The 24629-nt window shown below is 37.0% G+C and overlaps 1 protein-coding gene across 2 annotated transcripts in view; it reads left to right on the top strand.

The window, feature by feature from the left end:
• ERLIN1 (ER lipid raft associated 1) overlaps window positions 1–24629 on the top strand; it is a 36113-nt gene that overhangs the window by 8373 nt on the left and 3111 nt on the right. For both annotated transcript variants that reach the window (NM_001194366.1, XM_015147795.3), the window contains 6 exon segments: window positions 1896–2021; window positions 3675–3748; window positions 10952–11010; window positions 13945–14036; window positions 21823–21912; window positions 22771–22850. In NM_001194366.1, coding sequence (NP_001181295.1) covers window positions 1896–2021; window positions 3675–3748; window positions 10952–11010; window positions 13945–14036; window positions 21823–21912; window positions 22771–22850 — 521 coding nt within the window.

Here is a 24629-nt window from a genome sequence, read left to right as displayed (position 1 = left end):
CCTGAGCTTAGTGTTTCTAAGAGCAAGATGGTCATTGGTTATTTCTAGAATAGGAAAGTAGTATTTTATCCAGTCAGGATGAGAGATAATTTCCTTAGGTGTTAGAAATCTGTAACTGATAATTCCTTGGCCCACACTGATTTGCCATCAAAGAGAAGTATTTTCTAGTTGATATTTGCTGTAATTTGCAAAGCAGTGTGAAAGCCTTCAGTGTGGGGAAAGCATTTTCTTGAGAAAAGATGAAAACCTACAGAAATGGGGTGGGTAGATACTGTTGTAATCAAAAACTTAATTAGAAGCTGTGAAGAAAGATATGCCGTTTTAGATGCATGCTTGTTAATAAAACTGGTATGTCTAGTATATACAGAATATTGTGTTTGGCAAGAACAATTTAAAAAGATGAAGTTAGAGCCTTTGCCTTCAGGGGTTTTAATTGTACTTGAGAAGACATAATACAGACCTAAAAAAGAATATATTGGGATGTAAGGTCATAATAAATTTCACATCACCAGTACAGGCACAAATAGTGAAAAGATTTCAGAGTAGAGAGCCAGGTGTATTACTGTCAAGTGCATTTGGATTATATTTTTCAGATATTAAGCATTTTCCTTGTCTTTTCCTTTCCTTGATCACAAATCAATGGAATGGATTTTGATTGAAAAAGGGAAGGGACTGATGATTCTTTAGCCAGAGATTAAATAGGAAACTATTAGATATAATTCATTTGGGAAATGATCAAGCAAATGATTTAGGTATTAAGTATTTATTAATGGCCTGTCCATTAATTTTTTTTCTTTTTTGAGATGGAGTCTTGCTCTGACACCCAGGCTGGAGTGCTGGAGTGCAGTGGCATGATCTCAGCTCAGTGCGACCTCTGCCTTTTGGGTTCATGCAATTCTCCTGCCTCAGCCTCCCTAGTAGCTGGGACTAACAGGTGTGCGCCACCACACCAGGCTAATTTTTGTATTTTCAGTAGAGACAGGGTTTCACCATGTTGGCCAGGATGGTCTTGAACTCCTGACTCAAATGATCCACCTGCCTCCGTCTCCCAAAGTGCTGGGATTACAGGCATGAGCCGCTGCGCCCGGCTGTGATTTGAAATCCAGTTGCATCTAATATCCCACATGGGAAGGCCAGTGGAGCAAATTCTTGGATCTGAAGACAGAAGTAGAAAGCAGCATGTTTTTATAGACAGAGAACAGGTTCTGACATGGTCTAGTATGTACCTTTTGGGGCATTTCTAAAATTCTCTGGTTCTTAGTTTCCTGATATGCAAATTTAGGAGACTTCAGTGCTAATTTATATAAATTACCTGAGATAAAGCCCAGCTCAGTTAATATTTGCTCCTTTCCTTTCTAGCTTGGTGTCTTTTTTAACAGCTTTAAAAAATTGCCTTTTAAAAAATGGTCTTTTGCAGCTGCTTTCTTCTTTTATTTCTACTGTTCCTCAGTTTGCTTAGTCTCTCTTTACCTCTTCGCTAAACTTTTGCAGTAATTGCCTTATGCTTTCCCTGCCTCTGATCTCTATGCCTCTCAGTTCATCTTCACACTGCTGGCCAAAGTGTAAATCTGACTGTCATGCCCTTGCTTGAAAACTTTGATAGTTCCTTATTACCTCCAAACTAATGTATGCTTTTTAGTATGAACTTTAAAGTTAGCCCCTGTTTGATGGGCTAACCAGCAGGTGTTTGGTATTAGTATTGCAAATACAAGGGTATTTGGAAAATTGAGCACAAGCAACACATCAAGATTTGTTAGTTGTGGTTTTTGGTTTCACTATTTTGTTGGCACTTTTCCTCATGTGTAGTATATCACCCTGACTTTGACCCTGGCTGAATTTGAAGGTACCTGAGTCATTGTTGGGTAAAACAAACATGGGTTGTACCTCTCCTTCAGTGTTTGATATCGTGAAGAACTATACTGCAGATTATGACAAGACTTTAATCTTCAATAAAATCCACCATGAGCTGAACCAGTTCTGCAGTGCCCACACACTTCAGGAAGTTTACATTGAATTGTTTGGTAAGTGTCTTAATTCTTTTAAATATGTAAATAGCCAACTGGAAATCTAGTTCAACTTATTGAGATATTGGTAAACCTTAGTGCTATTTAAGCATTTGTTCTGAATTTATCATAGAGCAATTGTCTTTAAAATATTTTTTATCTTAAGTTTAAAAATTTTTGTATAATTTGGTAGAGATTGGAAAAACTACTCACAGACTATATTCTGTTTTTACTGTAATAACTTACTGAAAATAGCTTTGTTACTATTTTAATAGATAATTTGAAAAATTTAGAAACCTGTGTCTTGAGGCTCCCATTTCTGATGATTTGGTAGGAGACTGACACGACTCAGGATATAGTTGTGGTCACAGCTAAGATTTATTACAGCCAAAGGGTACAAAGCAAAATCAGCGAGAGGAAAAGGCACATCAGCAAAGTGCAGAGGAAAGCAGGTGCAGGCTTCCAAGAGTCAAACATGTGCCTAATTCCCACAGCAACAAGCTATGACAACACATGTCAAATGTTGTCTACTAGGGAAGCTCATTAGAGACTCATTGCCTAGGGTTTTCACTGGGGGCTGGTTATGTAGGCACCCTCTGCCTACCACATAACAAAATTCCAGACTCCTAGAAGGAATGCAGGTGTTTGGCATAAACCACATTGTATAAACAGTTCACAGCAAGTCAGTTGTATTAGCTCTGGGGATGGTGGGACCCTTCCACAAATCCAAGTTCCTAGGTTCCAAACAAGGACCAGTTTGCAAAAGGCCTTCCTAAGGATCGCAGTATCAGCCCTGCTTTCTTAACTCACTTCTGTACAACTTAGCTTTTCATTTATGATAGTGGAAATTCTGACCAGGCAATGAGTTGTTGCTGTTGGTAGCTCACTTTTCCCTCCTGAAATTTTTAGTGAATTTCTAAGATGAAGGAATAAGCAAGAGTAATCAATTTAAAATCTATCAATTGAGTCCTCTTTGGTGATTGTCAACCACTGCAGTGGCATGGGAGAAAACTGATGGGTCCTGCTTTGTCTCACCAGCAATCATTTAAATAGCTGAAGTACCATTGAGGTGAAGAGAAAGTGCATGGCTACAAGCCCAAGTGTTCCTGCTGTGTGTACTTCAAATACTTTTCTATGAGCTTTTCTCTCTGTCTCTCTCTTTCTCTCTCTCTTTAAATCCAAAATAACAGTAAGGCTGAGATCCATGGAAATGAAGTTTAGTTATATGGGAATTCGAGTAAAGATTTACTGAAGGTAGAAATTTGCTTTTCTTTGAGAATCAGGATACATATTGAGTAAGAGCCCTGAATTAAGATACTAGAGATCCAGATTCTCCATTTATTAGATCAACATATTTTACCCAGTAGTTGTTTATCCAGTAAATAAGTCTAGTAAGTTACCCAGTAAATAAGCTTATCCATAGTTAAGTAGCACATTTAGTGGGTGAACTTATTGGATAAACAGACTATCTGCTTGTCATCTTCCTTAATTTATTAAATAATTCCTCACAATTTTTTTCCCCACACAAAAGAGAAGAAAAGGCAGTTTAAGCTCTGTAAAAGAATAGTACTGTGGAAACTTTAGGTCTAATAGTGATTAGTTTTGTTTCGTGAATACAGTGTAAAAAAAATTGAGTATCATGAGATCTGTTGTTCTTGGCTTAAAAAACAGATCAAATAGATGAAAACCTGAAGCAAGCTCTGCAGAAAGACTTAAACCTCATGGCCCCAGGTCTCACCATACAGGTAAGTTCTTTTCCTAGGGAAGTTCTCTGGGGATTTTGAGAGTTTTGAGTTTGTTCCTCCTTTCATTGGATTGTTTATTCAGCAATTATTTGGGATGCTGTGGTGATTTATAGAATACCTTTCTCAATTTGACTTCAGATCTCTGCCAAAATAAAATACTCTCGTAGCTTATTATGGGTGACATTTGTGAACTCCTAGAGGGAACTGATAAGCTGAGGCTCTTACAAGGAAGTCAAATTTATATTTCTGCCATGTATGAAGCACTAAGATACAGTAATGGTTATAAATCAGTGTAAGCATAATCCCTGCCCTCAGTAAGATTATGGAAAGGGAGTTCAAGTGTAAGATTTGAACAATTCTGGACAGAATAGTTATCACAAAGTATTAATTGACAGATAAATCTATTGAATGATTATTGCTGTAAGAGTAAGAGAACATTGGAAGACAGTGTGTCTAGGAGAGGGCTATGATTGAGTTGAGATTTTAAGTAGGTTTGGAAAAATTAATTGGATTTAAATGGGGGAAGAATGAGAAAGGTATTTCAAGTGGGAGGGAGAGCCCTAGTAAAAGCAAGGTAGCAGGTGAATTTAGTGGTAGTGGTGATGGTGACATTGGGAAATAGAATGGTGAGAAGTTTTACCCCTGCTTTTTTTTGAGTCACTGTGTTTTCAGATTGTGGGTTTTAAATCAACTTTAGTGAGTCATGAACAGAATTTTAAATAAAATGAAATAGAATAAGAAAAGAAATGGCATGTAGTAAGTTTAAATATTCTGTGAAACTTGTGTTTCACAGTCTGGGAGGGTAGGTGTTTATATTGGGTGTCAGTGCAAAATGTGTTTCTCACTGTGTCCACAGTCAATAACATTCGAAAGCCACTGCTCTGAATCTAGATAACCTAAGAAGTGGTATTGAGGCTTCTCTAGTGTCCTTTTACAGGGGCTCTAGGAGACCAGTTGATTGTTGATTGTTGTGATGAACATTACTGCAACCAAAGTTTATCACATGTCTCTCAATTCTTTACACTCAGTGCCACTGCTACTGAGAGTGTGCACTCACTGTGATTGTATGTGTTTGTGCTTCCTCATAAACCAGACTCGAAAGATAGGTGGGGTTTTTCTCATGGCCTCATTCATGCAATGTCATTATCTCAGACAGGCGCCTGAAGGTGAGCCACCAGAGTTAAGGGGTAGTTTGAAATACCCAGAGGTAACTTTGGAAAGTCCTCTGAGTTGTTCAAGTCAGTTGTAACTGGAGTAGCTTTTTGATTTTAAAGATAGTGAATGTGAAGTTCAGCTCTTCTTAGATTCTGCCCAGGGTGTTACTCAGAGATCTAGCTTATTCAACAGCTGTTTAGAATTCCTTGCCTTATGTTAGCCATTTTTCTGTTCCCAGTTTTTTGCTATTAAACAATAGTGTAATGAACATTCATGACACATGTTCCTGTATGTACAAATTATCTTTCAAACTGACTGTACGAATCTACATTCTTAACAGCAATATGTGCAAGTAATTGTGACCCATGAACTCACCAACATTGGAAGCAATCAGACATACTGATCGTTACCATATGGATGGGTGGGCAATTATATCTCCCTTTGATTTGCATTCCTTTGGTTATTAATGAGATTGAACATCTTTTGATATAGTTATTGGTCATTTATACTCTCTTCTGTTGATCGCCTGTTCATATCTTTTGCCCAGTGTTCTGTTGGATTGTTTTGTTGCTTACTGATTTGTTCTGTATAAATTTGGAATTTTTATACACACATGTTATATATGTTGTAGAAAGAAGTTAGATACTAGGAAAATGATGAAGAATAAAATGAAATTCACCAGTAATCTTATTAAGCGGGGATAACATCATTTGTTGTATCTTTTCTGACTCTTCATATATATGAACAAATGTTTGTAGATATAAATGCATACATGGTCAACTAAAGCAGAATCATACCATACCTGCTTTTTTCACTAACATTGTCTATGAACATCTTTCCAAAACAAAAATATAGGTTTGGTAAATCGTTACTTTTAATGGTTATATTTAGTGAATCTCTATGGTTTCAAATTTTTTACTATTATATACATGTTGAAATGACCAAGCTTATATATTCTGTACATCTTTTTAAATCCCTGTCTTACAATAAATTCTTGAAGTGGGATTGGTGATCAAAGTGTATTCCCTGTTTGGGGACTTATTGATACGTACTACCAAATCACCTTTTAGAAAAATTTTAGCAGCTCCCACCCTCTCATTAGCAGTGTTGGTAAGCTGTAGTTTTTAACACATTTGATTGCATGATTGTACCCAAATAATTAGCAGATGCAAGCTTTCCCTTTCTCTTTTAATCCTTTTGGAGAAAATTAGTCTGTTATTTTGTATTAATTATTGAAGTTGAATACCTTAGGTTATCAGCCATTTTTATTTCATTTATAAATTGTTGGTTTTGCTCTTTTTTTTAGTTAAGGTTTTTCTAACTGATTTTTAATAAGCTGCTTTTGACTGGGCATAGCGGCTCACATCTGTAATCCCACCACTTTGGGAGGCTGAGGTGGGAAGCTCCCTTGAGCCCAGGAGTTTGAGGTCAGCCTGGGCAACCCCTTCTCCACAAAAATTTTTTTTAAAAAATTAGGTGGATATGGTGGCATGTGCCTGTAGGCCCAGCTACTTGGGAGGCTGAGGTGGGAGGATGACTTGAACACAGCAGGTTGAGGCTGCAGTGAGCTGTGTTCATGCTGTACTGTTGTCTGGGCAACAGAGCAAAACCCTCTCTATAAGTAAGTAAATAAATAGCATTTGTATATAGATAACTTGTTTTTGAACCTTACCCTTTGAGAGGGGTAGAATTCGTTTTTAAAAATAAACTATTTTTCATATGTTAGTTATTGTAGCTCTTTTTTATATTTATAGGAAACATTTTCTTCCAGTTTTTTCTTTGTTGTTTAACTTTGTTTTTGCCTTGCTGATAACGTTGAAGTTTTCATCTTTTACATAGTAATTTCAGCGATTTTGTCTTTATGGTGTGTTGCTGAGCTGGCATGTTTTAAAAGCCTTTCACCACCTTAAAAGTATAGGAATTAAAATTAGAAATTACAAAAATTGTATCTGCTTTTACAGTTGTATTCTTAGATTTAAATCTTTTAATTCATCTGGAACCCATTTTGATCTCAGTTGCAAGGAAGGCCTTCAACTCCATCCCTTCAACCCCAAATTGGGTAACAGCAGTAATTACTGAATAGTTTATTTTTCCATCTTCCTTATTCTTTGAAATAGTTTTTATGTTACATACTACATTCCATTATATACTAGAGTCTTTTTCTGAACTTAGTTCTGTTCCATGGATCTTCCCATTCCTACTCTTTCATTAGTTATTGAGTCCTTGGTGTTTTCTCGTCAAATCAGATTTTCTCCTGTTTTTTTCATCTTGTCAGTTAATGGTAACTCCTTTCCCTCAAGCCAATCTAGAAGTGTAGGAGGCATCTTTGACAATCATCTCACCCTCAGCATCTAATTAGTCCCTGTGTCATGCAGATTCCACCACCAAAATCCATGTATTAATAAAACTGACCACACCTCCATATTTACCGTCATCTCAAGCCAAGCTACCAACTCTTACGTTGACATGTGCAGTAGCAGTAACCGCCTGTCTTCTTTCCCCACTTTCACTTTTACCTTTGTCTACTTCATTTTCTGCACAACAGCCAGAAGGATCTTTTGAATTTACTTACATTCATTTGTTTTTGTAAGAAGTTATTGGGTGAAAAAATGTCGTTTTGTTATACATTCTTAAAGTGGTAGAGAAGATCTTTGTTGTTTTAGGGTTTAAAAATTTTTTAAATAATTTTTATATTTTGCAATAACTTAAGCATATCCTGAGAAGAGAAGAGCTCCTTTGGTTGCTTTTGTCTTGTTATAAATGTTTTTTTTTTACAATAGTTGAAATGCATTTTAAGAATTCCAAGTCTGTGTTTGAGCTTTGTTATTTTTAACACATTACCATATGGTTGTGATAGTTCAACTTTTTATTTTAAAATCTGGCAAGAAACATCATCTTTTAAAAAATAATGGCCTTTGCTGTTTCTGCTAGCTTAATCTTCCAGATAAGTTTTCATTATCGATATTTTTAAGCTGTATCAGGCACCTAAGTAGTCATATACATGTTGTGTTATGTTGTTTTGTTTTGAGACAGGGTCTCCCTCTGTTGCCCAGGCTGGAGTGCAGTGGCATGATCATAGCTCACTGCAGTCTTGAACTCCAGGGCTCAAGTGATCCTCCTGCCTTAGCCTCCCAAGTAGCTAGGAGTACAGGCACACACCACCACATCTGGCTAATTTTTTAATTTTTTGTAGAGATGGGCCCTCGCTGTGTTGCCCAGGATGGTCTCAAACTCCTGGCTTCACGCAATCCTCCAATATAAGTTAAAAATAGAAACATAGTTTATGGCTTTACTTTATCATATCAGCCTTTCTGGTTTTTAGAATTTCTGATTTGGGCCAGGCGCGGTGGCTTACGCCTGTAATCCCAACACTTTGTAAGGCCAAGGCAGGCGGATCACGAGGTCAGGAGATCGAGACCATCCTGGCTAACACGGTGAAACCCTGTCTCTACCGAAAATACAAAAAATTAGCCGGGTGTGGTGGTGGGCGCCTGTAGTCCCAGCTACTCAGGAGGCTGGGGCAGGAGAATGGCGTGAACCCGGGAGGCGGAGCTTGCAGTGAGCCGACATCGCGCCACTGTACTCCAGCCTGGGCGACAGAGTGAGACTCCATCTCAAAAAAAATAATAAACGAATTTCTGATTTGGGGGAGAAACTCATATCCTAAGTTAAATTAATACCAATGGATTTAATGTATTTTAATGCCGTTCAATCATTGAGGAATGTGATTGGTTCTTGGTAGATTTATCGTATGTCTACAGCTTGAATTCACTGCCTTCTAGTAATTTTTGGGTTAAATTACATGAGAGCAGCCTTACCTTGTTCACTGCTCTATCCACAATTCCTGCAACAGATAGCACTTGACACAGAGTAGGTACCTGATAAATATTTATTGTTGAATGAACATTCTCTGTTAACAGTCATTTTATTTTTTTCCTTTCCATATATTTATATCCCATTTTTCCTCTTGAAAAACTACTCTGGCAAATTAGAATGATGAAAATGGTCATCTTTGATTTTTTTTCCTATGTTATTTAAGGGAGTGACAATATTTTAGACTGACTTTTGATTTATAATATATGCTTAAAACCCAGGGGTTAGTTTCAACACATATATTCATTTCATTAGCCATTTTTTTTCCTCCATTCACTCTGTGTATGTGAGTGGTGTGGGGGCATTATTTTATTTTATTTATTTTATTATTTGAGGTTAAGAGCGGAGGTTTAGTAGGCAAAAGAAACAGGAGAACAGCTGTCTCTCCTGTGAGGGAGAGGGATACTCGAGTGGGACTTTCCTGTCATTTTACTTTTAGAATCTCTTATAATGCAACTTACTCATGGTATCTGTAGAGTAAGTATTTATGTTTTCACATATTTGAAAATCTGTGAGATTGCCCAAGATTGGCAAGCACAATGTAGTATGTTCTTCAGCCTCATTCAGCAAAATAGGAGTCTTCAAAAGACAGTCCTGGCCGGGTGTGGTGGCTCATGCCTGTAATCCCAGCACTTTGCGAGGCCGAGGTGGGTGGATCACCTGAGGTCAGGAGTTCGAGACCAGCCTGACCAACATAGTGAAACCCCACCTCTACTAAAAAAAATACGAAAATTAGTCAGGCATGGTAGCGCATGCCTGAAATCCCAGCAACTAGGGAGGCTGAGGCAGGAGAATCGCTTGAACCTGGGAGGTGGAGGTTGCAGTGAACTGAGATTGCACCACCATACTCCAACCTGGGTAGGAAGAGCAAAACTCCATCTCAAAAAAAAGAAAAAGAAAGAAAGAAAAAACGACAGTCCTGCTTTATGCTTCTTTTAATAAGGCTGAAAAGATATGTGGCCAGTCTCTTAATTAAATGCAGTGTGACAGTGCTTCCCTCAGAGTCATATTAATCCATATTGGAAGTGATCTTGTGTCTGCTAGTCACATGGTGAAATCTGACATCTCACAAAATCTGGTCCTGAATTTTTATTTGTCTTCTGGATGTCTCGTGAGGCCTCACATGTGTCACTGCCAGTGTGTTTCCACACAGTCTTCAGCTGCTTATTTCATTCCACTGTAATGCTTATATTTAGTTATGATAGTCCTCAAAATTACCTACAAATTTGACTCATCTGTTTCATGTAGGGAATGCTATATTGCTTAAAAGTTTTAAAAGCCTTTAAAGAAGACTAAGTGCTTAAAGGCTTTGTTATAATACCTAAAAGGTTAGCCAGTTTTCAGAAGGAAAACTTCCTCAGACCAGCAAAGTGTTTTTTGTGTGTTTGCAGTATAGGTGGGGCGGCGGGGTATCATATGTTTAGTAAAATCAAAAGCTTTTGAGAGATCAAGTCCTTGATGTAGAAAAGTCAGCCTTCAAAAAACAGTACTGTCCATGTAGATAATCTTAATTATGTCAAAGAACACTATGATTAGGGAAACAAAGTGTGTAGTAAACAGCCTCTACAAAGACAGACTTTCTTCTAAGTGAGAATTCAGGAAGAAAGAATATAAGCTTTTAATTGATATTTGTTTTCCTTCAGCCACTGCGCTGTTTACTTATAGCAAATACCGAGTGATTGCAGGGGTTGAAAGTGATAGATTAATTTACTCACTACTCACTGTATTAAATTGCATGCACCAAACTGGGATTTTTTGTTTGTTTTTGTATTTGACTTAATTGTTTCTGACTTTACAATTTCAGTCTTGGAAATTTGCCTTCCTGGCTTCTTTGGTTTTCAGGGTTAAAAAAGAAAGCAAAAGTATCTAACGACCTTTGTAAAACATCTTTTAAGGGAGAACCTTTTTCCTAAGGCAGTTGTTTCCTCAGTGGGTAGACTAGTTTTTCCTGTAATCTGGCATTGTGTAGGAAGTACGAAGCAGCTTGTCTTTGATTCTTGGTGTGATGGCATGAAAAGTAAATGTTCCAGTGGGATCCCCAAACGTGTTAGTAGGCCGCTATATTATAGCTGTTGTTTTGTTAGATTAGTATCATTTGAGGTGCTTTTCTGTAGAAGATTTAATTGAAGATTTATCTTTCAAATATACTTTGGCTTTTTCACTTTTATTTTTTAGGCTGTGCGTGTTACAAAACCCAAAATCCCAGAAGCCATAAGAAGAAATTTTGAGTTAATGTGAGTAATATGCATGGGATCCCAATATTTCTGTTCAGGGCTGTCTGCATATTAACACTCCAGTCTAGAGGAAACATGTGAGATAATACACTCTGGGGTGGAGTATGTGTGTATCTTCTTTACTCTTACTCTAGTAATATTGCTACTCTTGTGTCTTAATTCCCACTAGACTCTTATTAGTGTTCTTCTGTATGTGTGGATATTTCAGGAGAAGTGTCAGTGTCTAAAGATGCAGTTTGCTGTAAAACTATTGTTGGAAGCTTAAGGAGCTATAATTTTATATGAATAGTACCTTGAATTAAATATTTAATAGAGGAAAGAGTCCTGAACCTGTGTTAGGGTTGAAGAGAGTGCTCATATTTTGTTTCTGTGTTGTAATGGTAGGAGTAGATATCTTGTTGGTATAAAGTTTGGTTTTCCATTGTATGTGATTGTATATCTAAAATTAGACCTGGTTCTTTATAATGTGCCTCTGGGGAAGCCTTGCTTCTGTTGACTCCTGGTGGTCTTCTCTTTTATGTATCCAGGGCTGGCTGGGAATAAGAAGACATGAAATTAGTTTCTAAGAGGATCCCTTTTAGGGGAATACTTACTGTGTTTGAAATGGCAATATTGTTTTGGTATGACTGGTACTGAAAAGAAGAAATAAAAGTCTTCAGGAAATTTGGCTGTTATGTTAAAGGGACAGATGCTGGAAAAATAAATTTGCACAAGTCAAAGATACCACAGATGTATAAATACTGGAGGTCCAAGGAGCAGTAATACTGCTTTATGAGGTTGTTTACTTCTGAATCCTTTTCGTTACCATGCATATTTTTATTGTTTGTTTCTTCTTTTATATTTTTCTTTTCCCTCATACCTCTCTGAGCTCATACAGAGTTTTATTTCTTTTTCTTAATTTTTTTTTTGACACAGAGTCTCACTCTGTTGCCCAGGCTGCAGTGCAGTGGCACAGTCACGGCTCACTGCAGTCTCAAACTCCCAGGCTCAAGTGATTAAGCGATCCTCCCACCTCAGCCTCCTGAGTAGTTGGGACTACCAGTGCATGCCACCACACCTGGCTAAATTTTGTGTTTTTCATAGAGGCAGGGTTTTGCCCTGTTGCCCAGCCTGGTCTCAAACTCCTGGCCTCAAGCAATCCTCCTGCCTTGGCCTCCCAAAGTACTGGGATTACAGGTGTGAGTCACCACACCCAGCCTGTTTTCTCTTTTTCATTGTAGACAAGGCACTCTTCTTTTAAAACTGTAGAGTGCCAGGCTGGGTAGATTATGGATGTGATCCACTTATTTAAAAAATATTTATAGGCGGGGCATGGTGGCTCATGCCTATAATCATAGCACTTCTGGAGGCTGAGGCCAGCGGATCACCTGAGGTCAAGAGTTTGAGACCAGCCTGGCCAACACGGTGAAACCCTGTCTTTAGTAAAAATACAAAAATTAGCCGGACATCGTGGCAGGCACCTATAATCCCAGCTACTTGGGAGGCTGAGGCAGGAGAGTCGCTTGAACCTGGGAGGCGGAGGTTTCATTGAGCCGAGACCACGCCATTGCACTCCAACCTGGGCAACAAGAACAAAACTCCATCTCAAAAAAAAATTTTTATTAAAGGCTCAGCATGTCTTAGGCTTTAAATATGATTGCTTCTGTGATGGAAAAATGAATATTGTGTGTTTTCTGCTCTCAAATAAATCATAGTATTCAGACTGTCATTTGATGTGTGTATCAATGTTATCAGAGGAAAGAGGGGAAACTTTGAGGGGAAGTGTTTTGGGGAAACTATTGGAGTTACTTTTCAGATGATTCTGGATCTTTCTTAATTTTATAGACTATTGGAATTCCAGAATTAAAAGCTACCTTGAGATGATCCAGTATAACCTTGCACCTGATAGTAGTGTTTTCTTATACCATTTCTGCCACGTGGTTACCCAGTAGCTACTTGTACATGCTTAGTAATAATGCCAGCCGTTTCCGTTACGGGTTTAGTATCCCTTATCCGAAATGCTTGGGACCAGAAGTATTTTAAATTTTGGATTTGTAAAGATTTTGGAATATTTGCATAGACTTAATGAGATATCTTGGGGATGGGACCCAGGTGTAAATATAAAATGTATTTTTGTTCTTCCTTGTTGGTATAGTGGTTAGTTTTTTTTTTTTTTCCAGGTATTTATTTATGTTCCATATACACCTATAGTCTGAAGGTAACTTTATAGAATATTTTAAATAATTTTGTGCATGAAACAAAGTTCACCTTAAGTGCTTATGTGTGGAATTTTCCACTTGTGTCATAATGTGGGCACTCAAAAAGTTTCAGATTTTGGAGCATTTTGGATTTCAAATTTTCAGATCAGAGATGCTTAACCTGTATTAGACACTGGAAGCCTTAGAAAATTCTCCTTACACTAAGCCCCAGTTTACTACCTAATAACTACGACCTCGTTACATCTTCTGTGCAACAAATATGGCCACTGCACATGGGTGCCCGCCTGAGGAGGGCAGGGGCTGAAACCCAGCTTCATTCTGCATGTCAAACCATGCACCTGCGGGACTGCATCTGCCCAGAGGCTGGTGCCATTTTCTAATTGGCACAGAGCTACTGTATGGACTAGCTGGAGGTCTAACAGCAAAGGAAGTATTGATATATTCTCTTGCAAATCACAGGCTTTACACAATACAACTAGGAGAAGAAAGCCAAACTAAAATTCAAATGTACTAAATTTCTTTCCTATCTCTGGGTGACTTTGGGCAAATCATTGAATCTTTCAACCTCAGATTTACTATAAGTAAAAATAAAGTAACACCTCTCTTAACCTACCTTAATGAGTCCAAAAGCTCGTGTTGAAAAAACGGTTCTCCGACTCACTATAGGGTCAGAATTACTGGCTGTGACTGCACATAAGAGAATCATTTCTAATTTTTATAACATTTTGCTTCACAGGGAGGCTGAGAAGACAAAACTCCTTATAGCTGCACAGAAACAAAAGGTTGTGGAAAAAGAAGCTGAGACAGAGAGGAAAAAGGCAGTTATAGGTACTTGAATTTCTCTCTGAAATGATTGTCTCTAAGTACATTTGTTGTTTGTCCTGTTCTTTGTCAGTCTCATTTTGGGTATCATGGGACTCAGTAAGATTGCATCATAGGTAGTAGGGAATTCTGGAACCTCCACTGTACATTCAGATGTTCTAATGCCTTTAAAAGTAGGTGAGACCAGTACTTAATGACGTGCTGTGGCTCTCCATCATGTTGTTGGCTGCCACTGTTGTCTCTTTGAAGAACAGGGAGAATGGATAGGGTTTATAGGCAACTTGAGCCTGTGGATAGCATTTTCATTTGTACAGATTAAGAATAGGGAAGTTTTTTGACCAAAGTTTCAGATTGTAGTATGCATCCTTGTTGTTGACGTGCACTTCGTTTTACCTGGATAGATAGTGCCGTTTATGAAAGCATGGCAGGGTTGTTTACAGTTCATTTTGGATTACAATGGCTTCCCTTACACTCTAGGTCACTGTGTATTAGACTGCCCTCTTTGGCCTTCAGTTGATGCTGAAAGTTTAAGACATCTTTAATTAAATAATTCAATTATACGGGAATGTACAGAGAACAATATAATGAAAGTTTAAGATTTTGCCTTATTCCCTTCAGATCTTTTTTTTTTTTTTTTAAAGAAAAAAATTAAGTATCTGTTTGAAGCCTCCTTTGTATGTTCGCTGGTCCTACTCCTTGACTTTTCTTCTCAGATTAGCTTCTATTCTGAAGTTGATGTATATCCTTTCTGTCCATATTTTTATACTTTTACTGTAAGTGTGTAACAGTTTATAAAATTGTTTTACCTATTCGAAACTACAAAAATGATATCAAACTCTTATTTTACAACTTGCCTTATTTTCACTAACATTGTTTGAATTTTATCCATATTGATACATGTAGATCTAGGGTTTTTTCCTCTTTTTTTGGCATTTTATCCTTATTCTCTGTGAGATGGTAGATCGTTTATTTTTTAGCTGCTATATTTTTCGTTCTATGAGCAGACCTAGTTTTATTGTAAGGAATTACCAGCGAAGGGTAAAGTAGCTTCTAGTTTTTCCTTATTACAAACACTATCACAATAACATTCTTATCCAGTGCCTCCTGGATACAGTGTACATGTGCAAGTTTCCATAGAGTAGCATTACTCAATGTATGTTGTGGGCCAGTGCCCTATCACCAGCTTTTCGTTTCTAAGCCTCAATGAGATGAGTACAGAAATTGAGAATGAGTGTTTAGAAGTTTTTATAGCATTTTAATACAGCAGTTTTATGTCTATTGAATCAAAAATAAAAAATCAGAGCTTATATATTTATGTTTTTGTTTTTTAATTTCTTTTTTCTAGTACTATAATTTGTTTTTGTTATAGTTTACAATTTATTGGTTCCTCATAAATTGAAATACACACACAAAAAAGTAAGGTACTTTTCCACGGGTAGTTTGAGAAGCACTACTCTGGAATAGCTATCTCAAAGTAGAATTGATGGATCATAGAGTAGCATGTCTTCACATTCAACATATTGACAAATTGCTCTCTCAAGTACTTCTTTGATTTTACTGTCTCTTCAACAGTATTTGATTTCTAGTTTCTGTGCTGCCATATTTGAATTCCCATTTCCACACATTCTTCTCGGTCCTTGGAGTTATCAGACTTAAAAATTTATGCCAGTTTAATGGAAGACATGGTATCACATAATTTCAATTTGAATTCCCCTGATTGTTAGTAAAGTTGAATATTGCTTATTGGTTATTCAAGTTTCCTTTTTTTTGTTGTTATATGAATTGCCTATTGTCCTTAGCCCATTATTTGATTGCTTTTTTGAGTTGGTTTGTAAGAGTTTTTTATATCTTCTGGATACTAATCCTTTTTCAGATTTATGCATTTCCAACATCTTCTTTCAATTTGTGGTTTGTCTTTGAACTTTACAATGTCTTCGATATACATATATGTGTAGTTTTTGTATAGGCAAATTCATTAGTCTTTTCCTTTATGTTTTGTGCTTTTCCTATCTTAAGAATTCTTTCCCTAGTCCAAAGTAATACTTTTATTCTAAAAGTTTTAAAATTTTGCTTAAAAGTCTTAACCCATTTGGAATTTATTTTGATGTTGAGTATGACATAGGGATTCAGTTTAATTTTTTCAAATGGCAAGCCAATTGTCTCAGACTGTTTATTGAATAGTTTATTATTTTCTCTACTTATTTCTAATGCCATATCCATCATATAATAAGATACTATACATAATTTGTTCTGATGCCAGAATCTCTATTATTTTCCAATTTTTTGGTCTCTCCTTCCTCAATACTACTTTGTTTTAATTATTGTAGCTTTTATGTTAAGTCTTGCTATGTGGAGAGTGAGTTGTGTAACTATTCCTCTTACCTGTTAACTCTTCCTAACTATATTTAAAATTATCCTGGACTCTTCTAGGCCCTTTATTCATCCACATGAATTTTAGAACCAGCTCCTTAAGTTTTGTGAAATATTGTGTTGAGATTTTGATTGGAATTGCATTGAATGTACACATCAATTTGGAGAAAATTATGATATTGAGTCTTATAAATCTGTTTCTCCATTTATGAGAGATGTCTTTTAAAAAGTGTCATAATTTTCTTCTAAAGTTCTTGCACATTTATTAAAGATTTGTTCTTATATACCTTTATGTTTTTTTGTTATTGACTTTTTAAAGGCACATTTTCTACTTGGTTTTGTGTAAGTGTGCTGTTGATTTTTTTATTTTGCAATATTGCTGAAGATGCTCTTATTTCTAATAGACGCTTAGATTTCCCATGAACAATCATATGGTCTTCAGACAATAGGTCGTTATCTTCACAGAAGTACAATTTTATTTTTCTTCTTTATAGTCACATACCTTTTATTTCTTCTTATCTTACTGCTTTAGGCTATGTCTTCTAGTACAGTGTAGAAAAGAAAGTGACAAGCATTCTTGTCCTTAACTTTAAATAGTCCCAGTGGCATTTACTGTATTTAACACTGGTTAATAAAGTTTCAATCTGTACATTGCTTGCTGAGAGCTTTTATTTTGAATGGCTGTTAAAACTTTCAGAATTTTTTTGAGGCAGGGTCTCGCTTTGTTACCCAGGCTGGAGTACAATGGTATAATCACAGTTCACTGCAGCCTCAGCCTCCTGGGCTTAAGTTATCTTCCCACCTCAGCCTCTCGAGTAGCTGGGACTACAAGTGCACGCCACCACACCCAGGTAATTTTTGTATTTTCTGTAGAGACAGGGTTTCACCATGTTGCCCAGGCTGGTCTTGAATTCCTGAGCTCAAGTGATCCACCTGCCTCAGTCTTCCAAAAGTGCTGGCATTATAGGTGTGAGCCACTGTGCCCAGCCTGAAATTTTTTTCTACATATATTGAGATGTTTTTAAAGCTGTTAGTATGGTAAATTATATTAACAGATTTATCTTTGCGTTTCTGGGATAAACATCCACTTGGTCATTTTATAGGTCATTATATACATTTTTATATAGTTTGCTGATAATTTCTTTAGAATTTTTACCTTTATTTTCATAAATGAGATCAGCTTATAATTTTCTTACACTTTTAGTGTCAGGTTTTTTGGTATCATGGTTATACTGTCCCCAAGATGAGTTGAAGAGCATGGCTTCCTTTTCTGTGTTCGGTTGTAAATCAGATCATTATATATCAGATCTGTATAACTTCATCTTTGTAGGTCTGGTGGAACTTGTAAAAGCCATCTTAGTCTTGGGAGGTTTCTGCTTTATTTTTGTTTGCTTTTTGTGGTAATATTTAACCTATTGATTTAATTTCTGTATTGAGTATAGGTCTATTCAAATACATGTTTCTTTTTAAGCCAGTTTTGGTAATTATATTTTCATAGAAAATTATTCATTTCATCTGATATTTCAAATTTGGGGGCATAAATTTGTTTGTAGAATTCTCTCATGATTTTTAAAACTTCTACCAAATCTGTGTGCCCCTTTTCATTGCTAATACTGTTTGCTTGTGCCTTTTCTTTTGCTGAATCAGTTTTGCCAGAGGTCTGTTTTATTTCATTCATCTTTTCAGATAATTGGCTTTTGATTTTGGTTTTGTTGACTGTTACTTTGTTTTAATTATTTACACGTTTTAAAAATTATTTCCTTCCATCTTTTTTTTTTTTAGCTTATTCATTTGTTCTTTTTTAACTTCTTGAGTTGGATAGTTAAGTTTCAGTCTTTTCTAGTGGAAACATGGAGGATTATAAATTTTCTTCTAAGTACTGCTTTAGCTATGTTTCACAGGTTTTGAAATGTACTTTGTTTATTGGTGTTCAGTTTTAATTTTTTAAAAAACCTTTTCCTTCTAATTTCTTCTTTGGCTCATGAATTATTAAAAGTATATGTTTCAATTTTTGGTTTAGCAGGTTTTGAGGGGCTACCTTTTTATTGTTGATTTCCAGTGTTAGTACATTGTAGTCAGAAAATAAGACCTGTTATATGGATTCTTAAATATTTGTTGAAAATTGCTTTGTGGCCTACCTGTACGTGGTCCTTTTTTGTAAATGTCTGTGTGCTTGAAAAGATTGAATCTGTGTTCTCTGGTTGTTGGATGCAGGTTTCTTTATACACCCATTTGGTCAGGCTTATGAATTGTGTTGTTCACATCTTCTCTATTCTTCTAATTTTTGCCTTCTTGAGCTATCAATTACTGAGAAAGATGTGTTAAAATCTCCCACTATGACCATGGGTTTGTTGACTTGTAATTTTTTTCTTTACATATTTTGAGACTATATCATTAAGAACATTCTGGTTCAGGATTGTTATATCTCCATGGAGAATTGCTTCTGTTTTGTAATAACCTTTATCCCTAGATATGTTTTTAACTTAAGAGCTATTTTGTCTGATAATATAGCTATACCAGATTTTTCTTGGTTAGTTATTTTCTTGGTGTACCTTTTCCCATTCTTTTACTTTCAACTTTTCTATGTCATTATGTTTTAGGTGTGTCTCTTGTAAACAGCATATAGCTGGATTTTGTTATCTTATCCAATGTGAGAATCTGTCTTTTAACTGGTGAGTTTAGTCTTTTTATATTTATTGTGGTTACTGCTATATTTGGATGTGTTTGTATCATTTGATTATGTGCTATTTACCATGCATTTTTCTCTGCTGCTTTTTCCCTTTTCTGATTGGTATTGAATTGATTGAATTTTCTTTTCTTTTCTTCCTTTTACTTGATTGGAAGTTTTACATTCCATTTCTGGAATGTATAACTGGTTGTTAATCATTCTATCCTCTTTTTGAACAGTACCTTAGAATGCTTTAACTCTTATCACTGTCCTCCAGTCTTACATCTTATTATTGCATAGTATTTTAGTTTCATGTTGTCTTTATCCTCCCATTGATTATGATCATTATGATTAACCCTTGCAGTAAACATTTATTTTGATTGGACTTGTGTTGAGTAATTTTTTTCCTCTCCATTGCTTCTGGTGATTTTTTTTTTTTCTAGTAATTTGTTTTTCAGTGAAGACTAAGGAGTGAAAGTTATCTTCAGTCCTCCTTGGTCTGAAAATGCTTTTATTTCATTCTTGAATGGTAATTTAGCCTACAATTCTAAAGCAAGCTAATTTTTCCTTATCAATATGGCAGTATTATTTCAATTTTGTTTGGCTTCTTGTACCTATTTACTACGTATGCTGTTAGTCTAATTGCTCCTTTTGGGTAATCAGCCTTTCTTCTCTTTTTGCTTTTAGCTTGTTTCTCTCTGTATTTGGGTGTTCTTCAGTTTCACTGTGATGCGGCTAGGTAGAGAAAAGGTTACTTCTTAACTGGGCTGGTTGGTAGAGTGTTTTAGTTCCTCTTTCATTAGAGTTGCAGCCCTCTAGAGGTCTCAGTTTTATGCAAGGGTCTTAGTCCTACCATCACAAGGCCTCATCTCCTGGTCTTGCGTGGGTAATAACCCAGGTCCCATTCCCTTCTTGTCTAATAACCACCCCAGGGACGCCACCATACAGGCTCTTGGCTCCCCCTTGGCTTAAGTCACTTGAGGATCTCTCATTCTTTCTTACAACTCAGCCATGCATTGAAAAACAAATTTGCTAAATTTCATCTAGCATTTTAAGATGTTGTTAGATATATAAAGGGTTTTCTCTCTGGCCTTTTGCACCATTTTTTCTAGAAGTCTGGTTGTGCTTTTTATTGATTTTATTCCCACATGACAGAGAGCTTTGTTAAATGAGATTACCACAATAGTCCCCCTAGGCTGAGGCAGCATTCTCTGGGTTCTAGCTGCAGGCTTCAGATCCCTCACCTTTTATTCATGTTTTATCTTGAGTTTCTCCTTACAGTTCAATTTCTAGCCCCATTGAACACAGTAGTTTAGTTTTTGGATGGTGTAATATAGATGGATTTTATATTGGTGGAGAAAGAGGGAATTATTTCCTGGAGTAGTTCATAAAGCATACTGTTTTCTGGAAAGAAAAAATCGCTTGGAAGTTTTCTTTCCATTATGCACTTTCTCTAGGGGTCAGAGATAAGATGTCTTAAAATACCCATCTTCTTTGACTGAAAAGGAGAATTGAGAATGTTCTTTACGAATAGCAGTGATTGAATGTAAAGTATAATTTGAGTCTTTCTTCCTTGTCCTGGGTCATTTGGGTAGGCCAGAGGTTTGTTAAAGATGTTGAGTTTCCCCTGCATGTACTTGCTTGCCGCACCAACATGTTCACTCCCAGTGCTTGTTTTCACCTTCCCAAATGAATCACCCTGCTTTCTGCTTTATTTCCCTACAGCAGTTGGAATACTCCTCTTCTGATACCATTTTCATCATGTCATTTCCCTAATGGTAGCTTAACAGTAGATCCTGAGTACAGTAAAACTAAGCTCCTTAGCCTGTCACTCGACAGAGGTCTCCTAGCCCTCTTTCTGTTCTTATTTTTTGTTGTCTTGTTGGCTGGCTCCGTATCACTTCTTCATTGTGACTTGTTCATTTGTGCCTTCTTGTCTTTCTTGTTTTTGTTTTTGTTTTTGTTTTTGTTTTTAAGGCAGGGCCTCACTCTGTCACCCTGGCTGGAGTGCAATGGCATGATCATGGCTCACTGTAGCCTTGACCTCCCAGGCTCAAGAGATCCTCATGCCTCAGCCTCCTGTGTAGCTGGGACTGTAGGCATGCATCATCATGCTTGGCTAATTTTTTAATTTTTTTGTAGAGATGGAGGTCTCACTATGTTGCTCAAGCTGGTCTTGAACTCTTGGGCTTCAGAAATTCTCCTGCCTCAGCCTCCCAAAGTGCTGAGATTACAGGCGTTAATCACCATGCCTGGTGCTTCTTGTCTTTCTCTGTGCTTCCTGGCATGTCTTCTTAGGTCATATCCATTATTTCCTTTAAGGTTACTTCCAGAAGGCCTTCCTTGGTTTAACTTATCTCATTCATTCTTTCTTTCTCCTGCCACATTAGTTAATTGTCCTGTATTGCCATGCATTTATGTTGCTCTGTTTTTGTTCTCTGGTACTTTCATAAAGTATCTTTTTTTCCCATTAGCTTGTGGACCATTGCTACAGAGTTGCATGAAGGACTGGCACTTTAACCTTTTTTACTCCTTCCCACAAAACTAGCACTGTCAAAATAGAACAGTAAATTAGGAAATAAATTCCCTTTTTTCCTTTGAGTAGTTTACAGTCTGATTAGATAAAACTTAGTGAAACAATTAGCACATAAAACTTTCTGTAATTAAGTGTTAGACTGTGTGCTGCTGGTTCTAAGTGCCTCAGGTACTGCAGAAATGGTTTTGAATGTGTCTTCTTATGTTATATGATTATAGAAGCAGAGAAGATTGCACAAGTGGCAAAAATTCGGTTTCAGCAGAAAGTGATGGAAAAAGAAACTGAAAAGCGCATTTCTGAAATCGAAGGTACATTGTGGGGAGAGGATGAAGCTCTGACTGTCCTGAACTGCCTCCTCTCTGCCTTTGATTGTGGTGGGTGAGAAAGGCCATGGAATAATCTGGTCTGGAGGAAGTAGCTGTCCTGATAGTATGAATCAGTTTTTTTTGATTGCTGTCACATATCCAGCTGTTGGGTTTGTTTGTGACTGTGGGTAGCTCAGCTTTCCTTTTCTTCCTTAAATTGGGGCTTATTAGCTACCACTTTATTTTCAGGCAGACAAGATCTGAAAATTACCCATAATCAACTGTAAAGAATATACAAGATAATAAACCCCATCATCACCACCAGTTTCTTTTCCACCTGTCCAAAATAAAAATAAAATGGAAAAAACAGTTTTCATGGAGGGCCTCACACTCCTTGATTTCACATAGTGAGATGTTGATATTCTTAGCTCAGTCTTGAAGTCACTTGTTTATATATTACTGCTTCCTGTCTCTGTTGACTGATTCTCGATCAAATTTGGAGGGGCTAGAGACAATGCAGTAAATAGAGCTTTTATGTCTGGACTTAATTTACTTGAAGCTTAGTACCTGGGTGGAGTATGAGGCTTTGAGTGATAGGAGGTGGGAGAGTGGGTAGAGGAAAGAAGGAGCAACTTAGAGTAGAAAACAAGTGGGCTCAGATGAGCTGAGAGTTATTTTGACAGTGAAAAGAGTATTCCTCTTGGAGAAGTTGCTGTCTGGGGACTGGGACTCAAAAACTGCTAATATGTTTTTAAAACTTTCAATGTGAAATAAGCAGTCAAAATATTAGGCAGTGGGGAAAGGGACTTTTAACTAGCTGAGGGAATGGATTGACACCTTTCCTTTGTTTTTATTTGCTAGATGCTGCATTCCTGGCCCGAGAGAAGGCGAAAGCAGATGCTGAATATTATGCTGCACATAAATATGCCACCTCAAACAAGGTGACTGGCTCCCCGGCCACTTTCCTAATGATGCATGTCGGGTTTTTGCTTTCTCTTTTCAGGGGCTCTGATATGATAGAAGTGATTTTATCCATTGTCAAGAAAGTGTTATGACCAAGACATCCTCCAGAATTAGTCAGTTAGCAAGAACTATTTCACATTCATTGGGTAGGGAACTTTATATAGTCCCTTATAAAAGTGGGAAGCTTAGGACAAAGGCTAACGTATATAAACACAGGCCAAACGCCATAAATCCATTCATTTGTACTGCTGTATAAGGCTCAATAATTAGTCAAGTTGAAGGTCTTCTGAGGTAAGAGGGACAGGAGAAGAGTAGAGTCTATTTACAATTGCTTTCCAAATAAGGTAGTTTTTTTGGGTAGATACTTAGCTTGATTAGAGCAGTGTTTCTCGTCAAAGGCATTCCTGGCATTTGGGGTTGAGATACTTTTTCATCATTGAAGACCATCTCATGCATTGTAGGATATTTTGTATCCCTAGCCCTTGTCTACTAAATGTCAGTAATGGTCACCAGTTGTTTTAACTGCCACACACACATGCACGTATTTCCATATGCCCCTCATTGAGTACTTCTTGTTTATTGGATTTAAAAAACTATTCCAGTCATGAGGAATTTCATGTGGGATAACTTGAGAAGGGAGGTTGGGTGATCTGTAGGTGATAATTTGGTGTAAGGACTGGGGTAAGCTGGCTAGCGGGTACAGGGCTAGTGAGCAGGGGCTATATAAGAGGCAGCTAGAACTCTGCTAGTATTCTGAGAAGGTTATTGTGGAGCAGATTGGAAGAGATAAAGGGTTGAGAAAGAGATTACTAAAGTGGATGATGCAGTTTGAAGGATTAGAGTCAAGTTTTAAGATATAGACAGGGCTTTCAATTTAGAAAGGAACAACATAATCTGTATTATGATAGAATGAGAGTTGTCAGTACTTTGAAAACCAATATACATTTTAAAATGAACGTAACATTGAAAGACAATTCTACAGACACAGAATGGAATTTGACCAAGAGAAAGGCATGACAGGAAACTCCAGTTGAGGAAGCTAGGAGTCCAAATCTAATGGGAGAAGCTCATCCGGCACAAGTTTCAAGATCTTGCCATTGAGGTCTACCTTATTCAGAAAGGGGCAGTAGTTTTATGCCATTTTGAAAAATGTGACTCATATACTAACCTATATTAAAAAGGCTTGAGGAAGAAATGTGGTTGTACACTATGACCAGATTTGATTTGAGTGTTTTGACAGAGGATACGAATCACCTGGGGAAGATAGAGATCCAGGGAGTGAAAGATGTCAAAGTGTAGAAAATAAATGCTGTAGGACTGTGAAGGACAACATGGACTTTTGCCTGGGGGACAGGCCAGGACTCAAGGAGAGGATCACAGAGCAGGATCTGAGGGGCTTTGAAAGGCGTATGTTCCAGGGAACAGTGGAAATGGATTTTAATCAAACCCAGATAGATTCTGGTTACAGACATCTTGGCATCCTGATTTAGGCAAAACAACAACAACAACAACAAAAAACAACTCTGTGACCGAGGGAGATCTGGTGGTCGACGAGTTTTAATCAAACCCAGATAGATTCTGGTTAGATAATCTTGGCATCCTGATTTAGACAAAACACTGTGACAGAGGGAGGTCTGGTGGTCAATGAGTTTTAATCAAACCCAGGGAGATTCTGGTTAGATAGATACATCTTGGCACTGATGTAAACAAAACAAAACTCTGTGACAGAGGGAGATCTGGTGGTGGACAAATATCTG

This window comes from Macaca mulatta, chromosome 9 (genome assembly GCF_049350105.2).
Source record: "Macaca mulatta isolate MMU2019108-1 chromosome 9, T2T-MMU8v2.0, whole genome shotgun sequence".
NCBI lineage: Eukaryota > Metazoa > Chordata > Mammalia > Primates > Cercopithecidae > Macaca > Macaca mulatta.
Note: the sequence above shows the minus strand (reverse complement) of the source record. Positions and strands in the feature narration are given on the sequence as shown.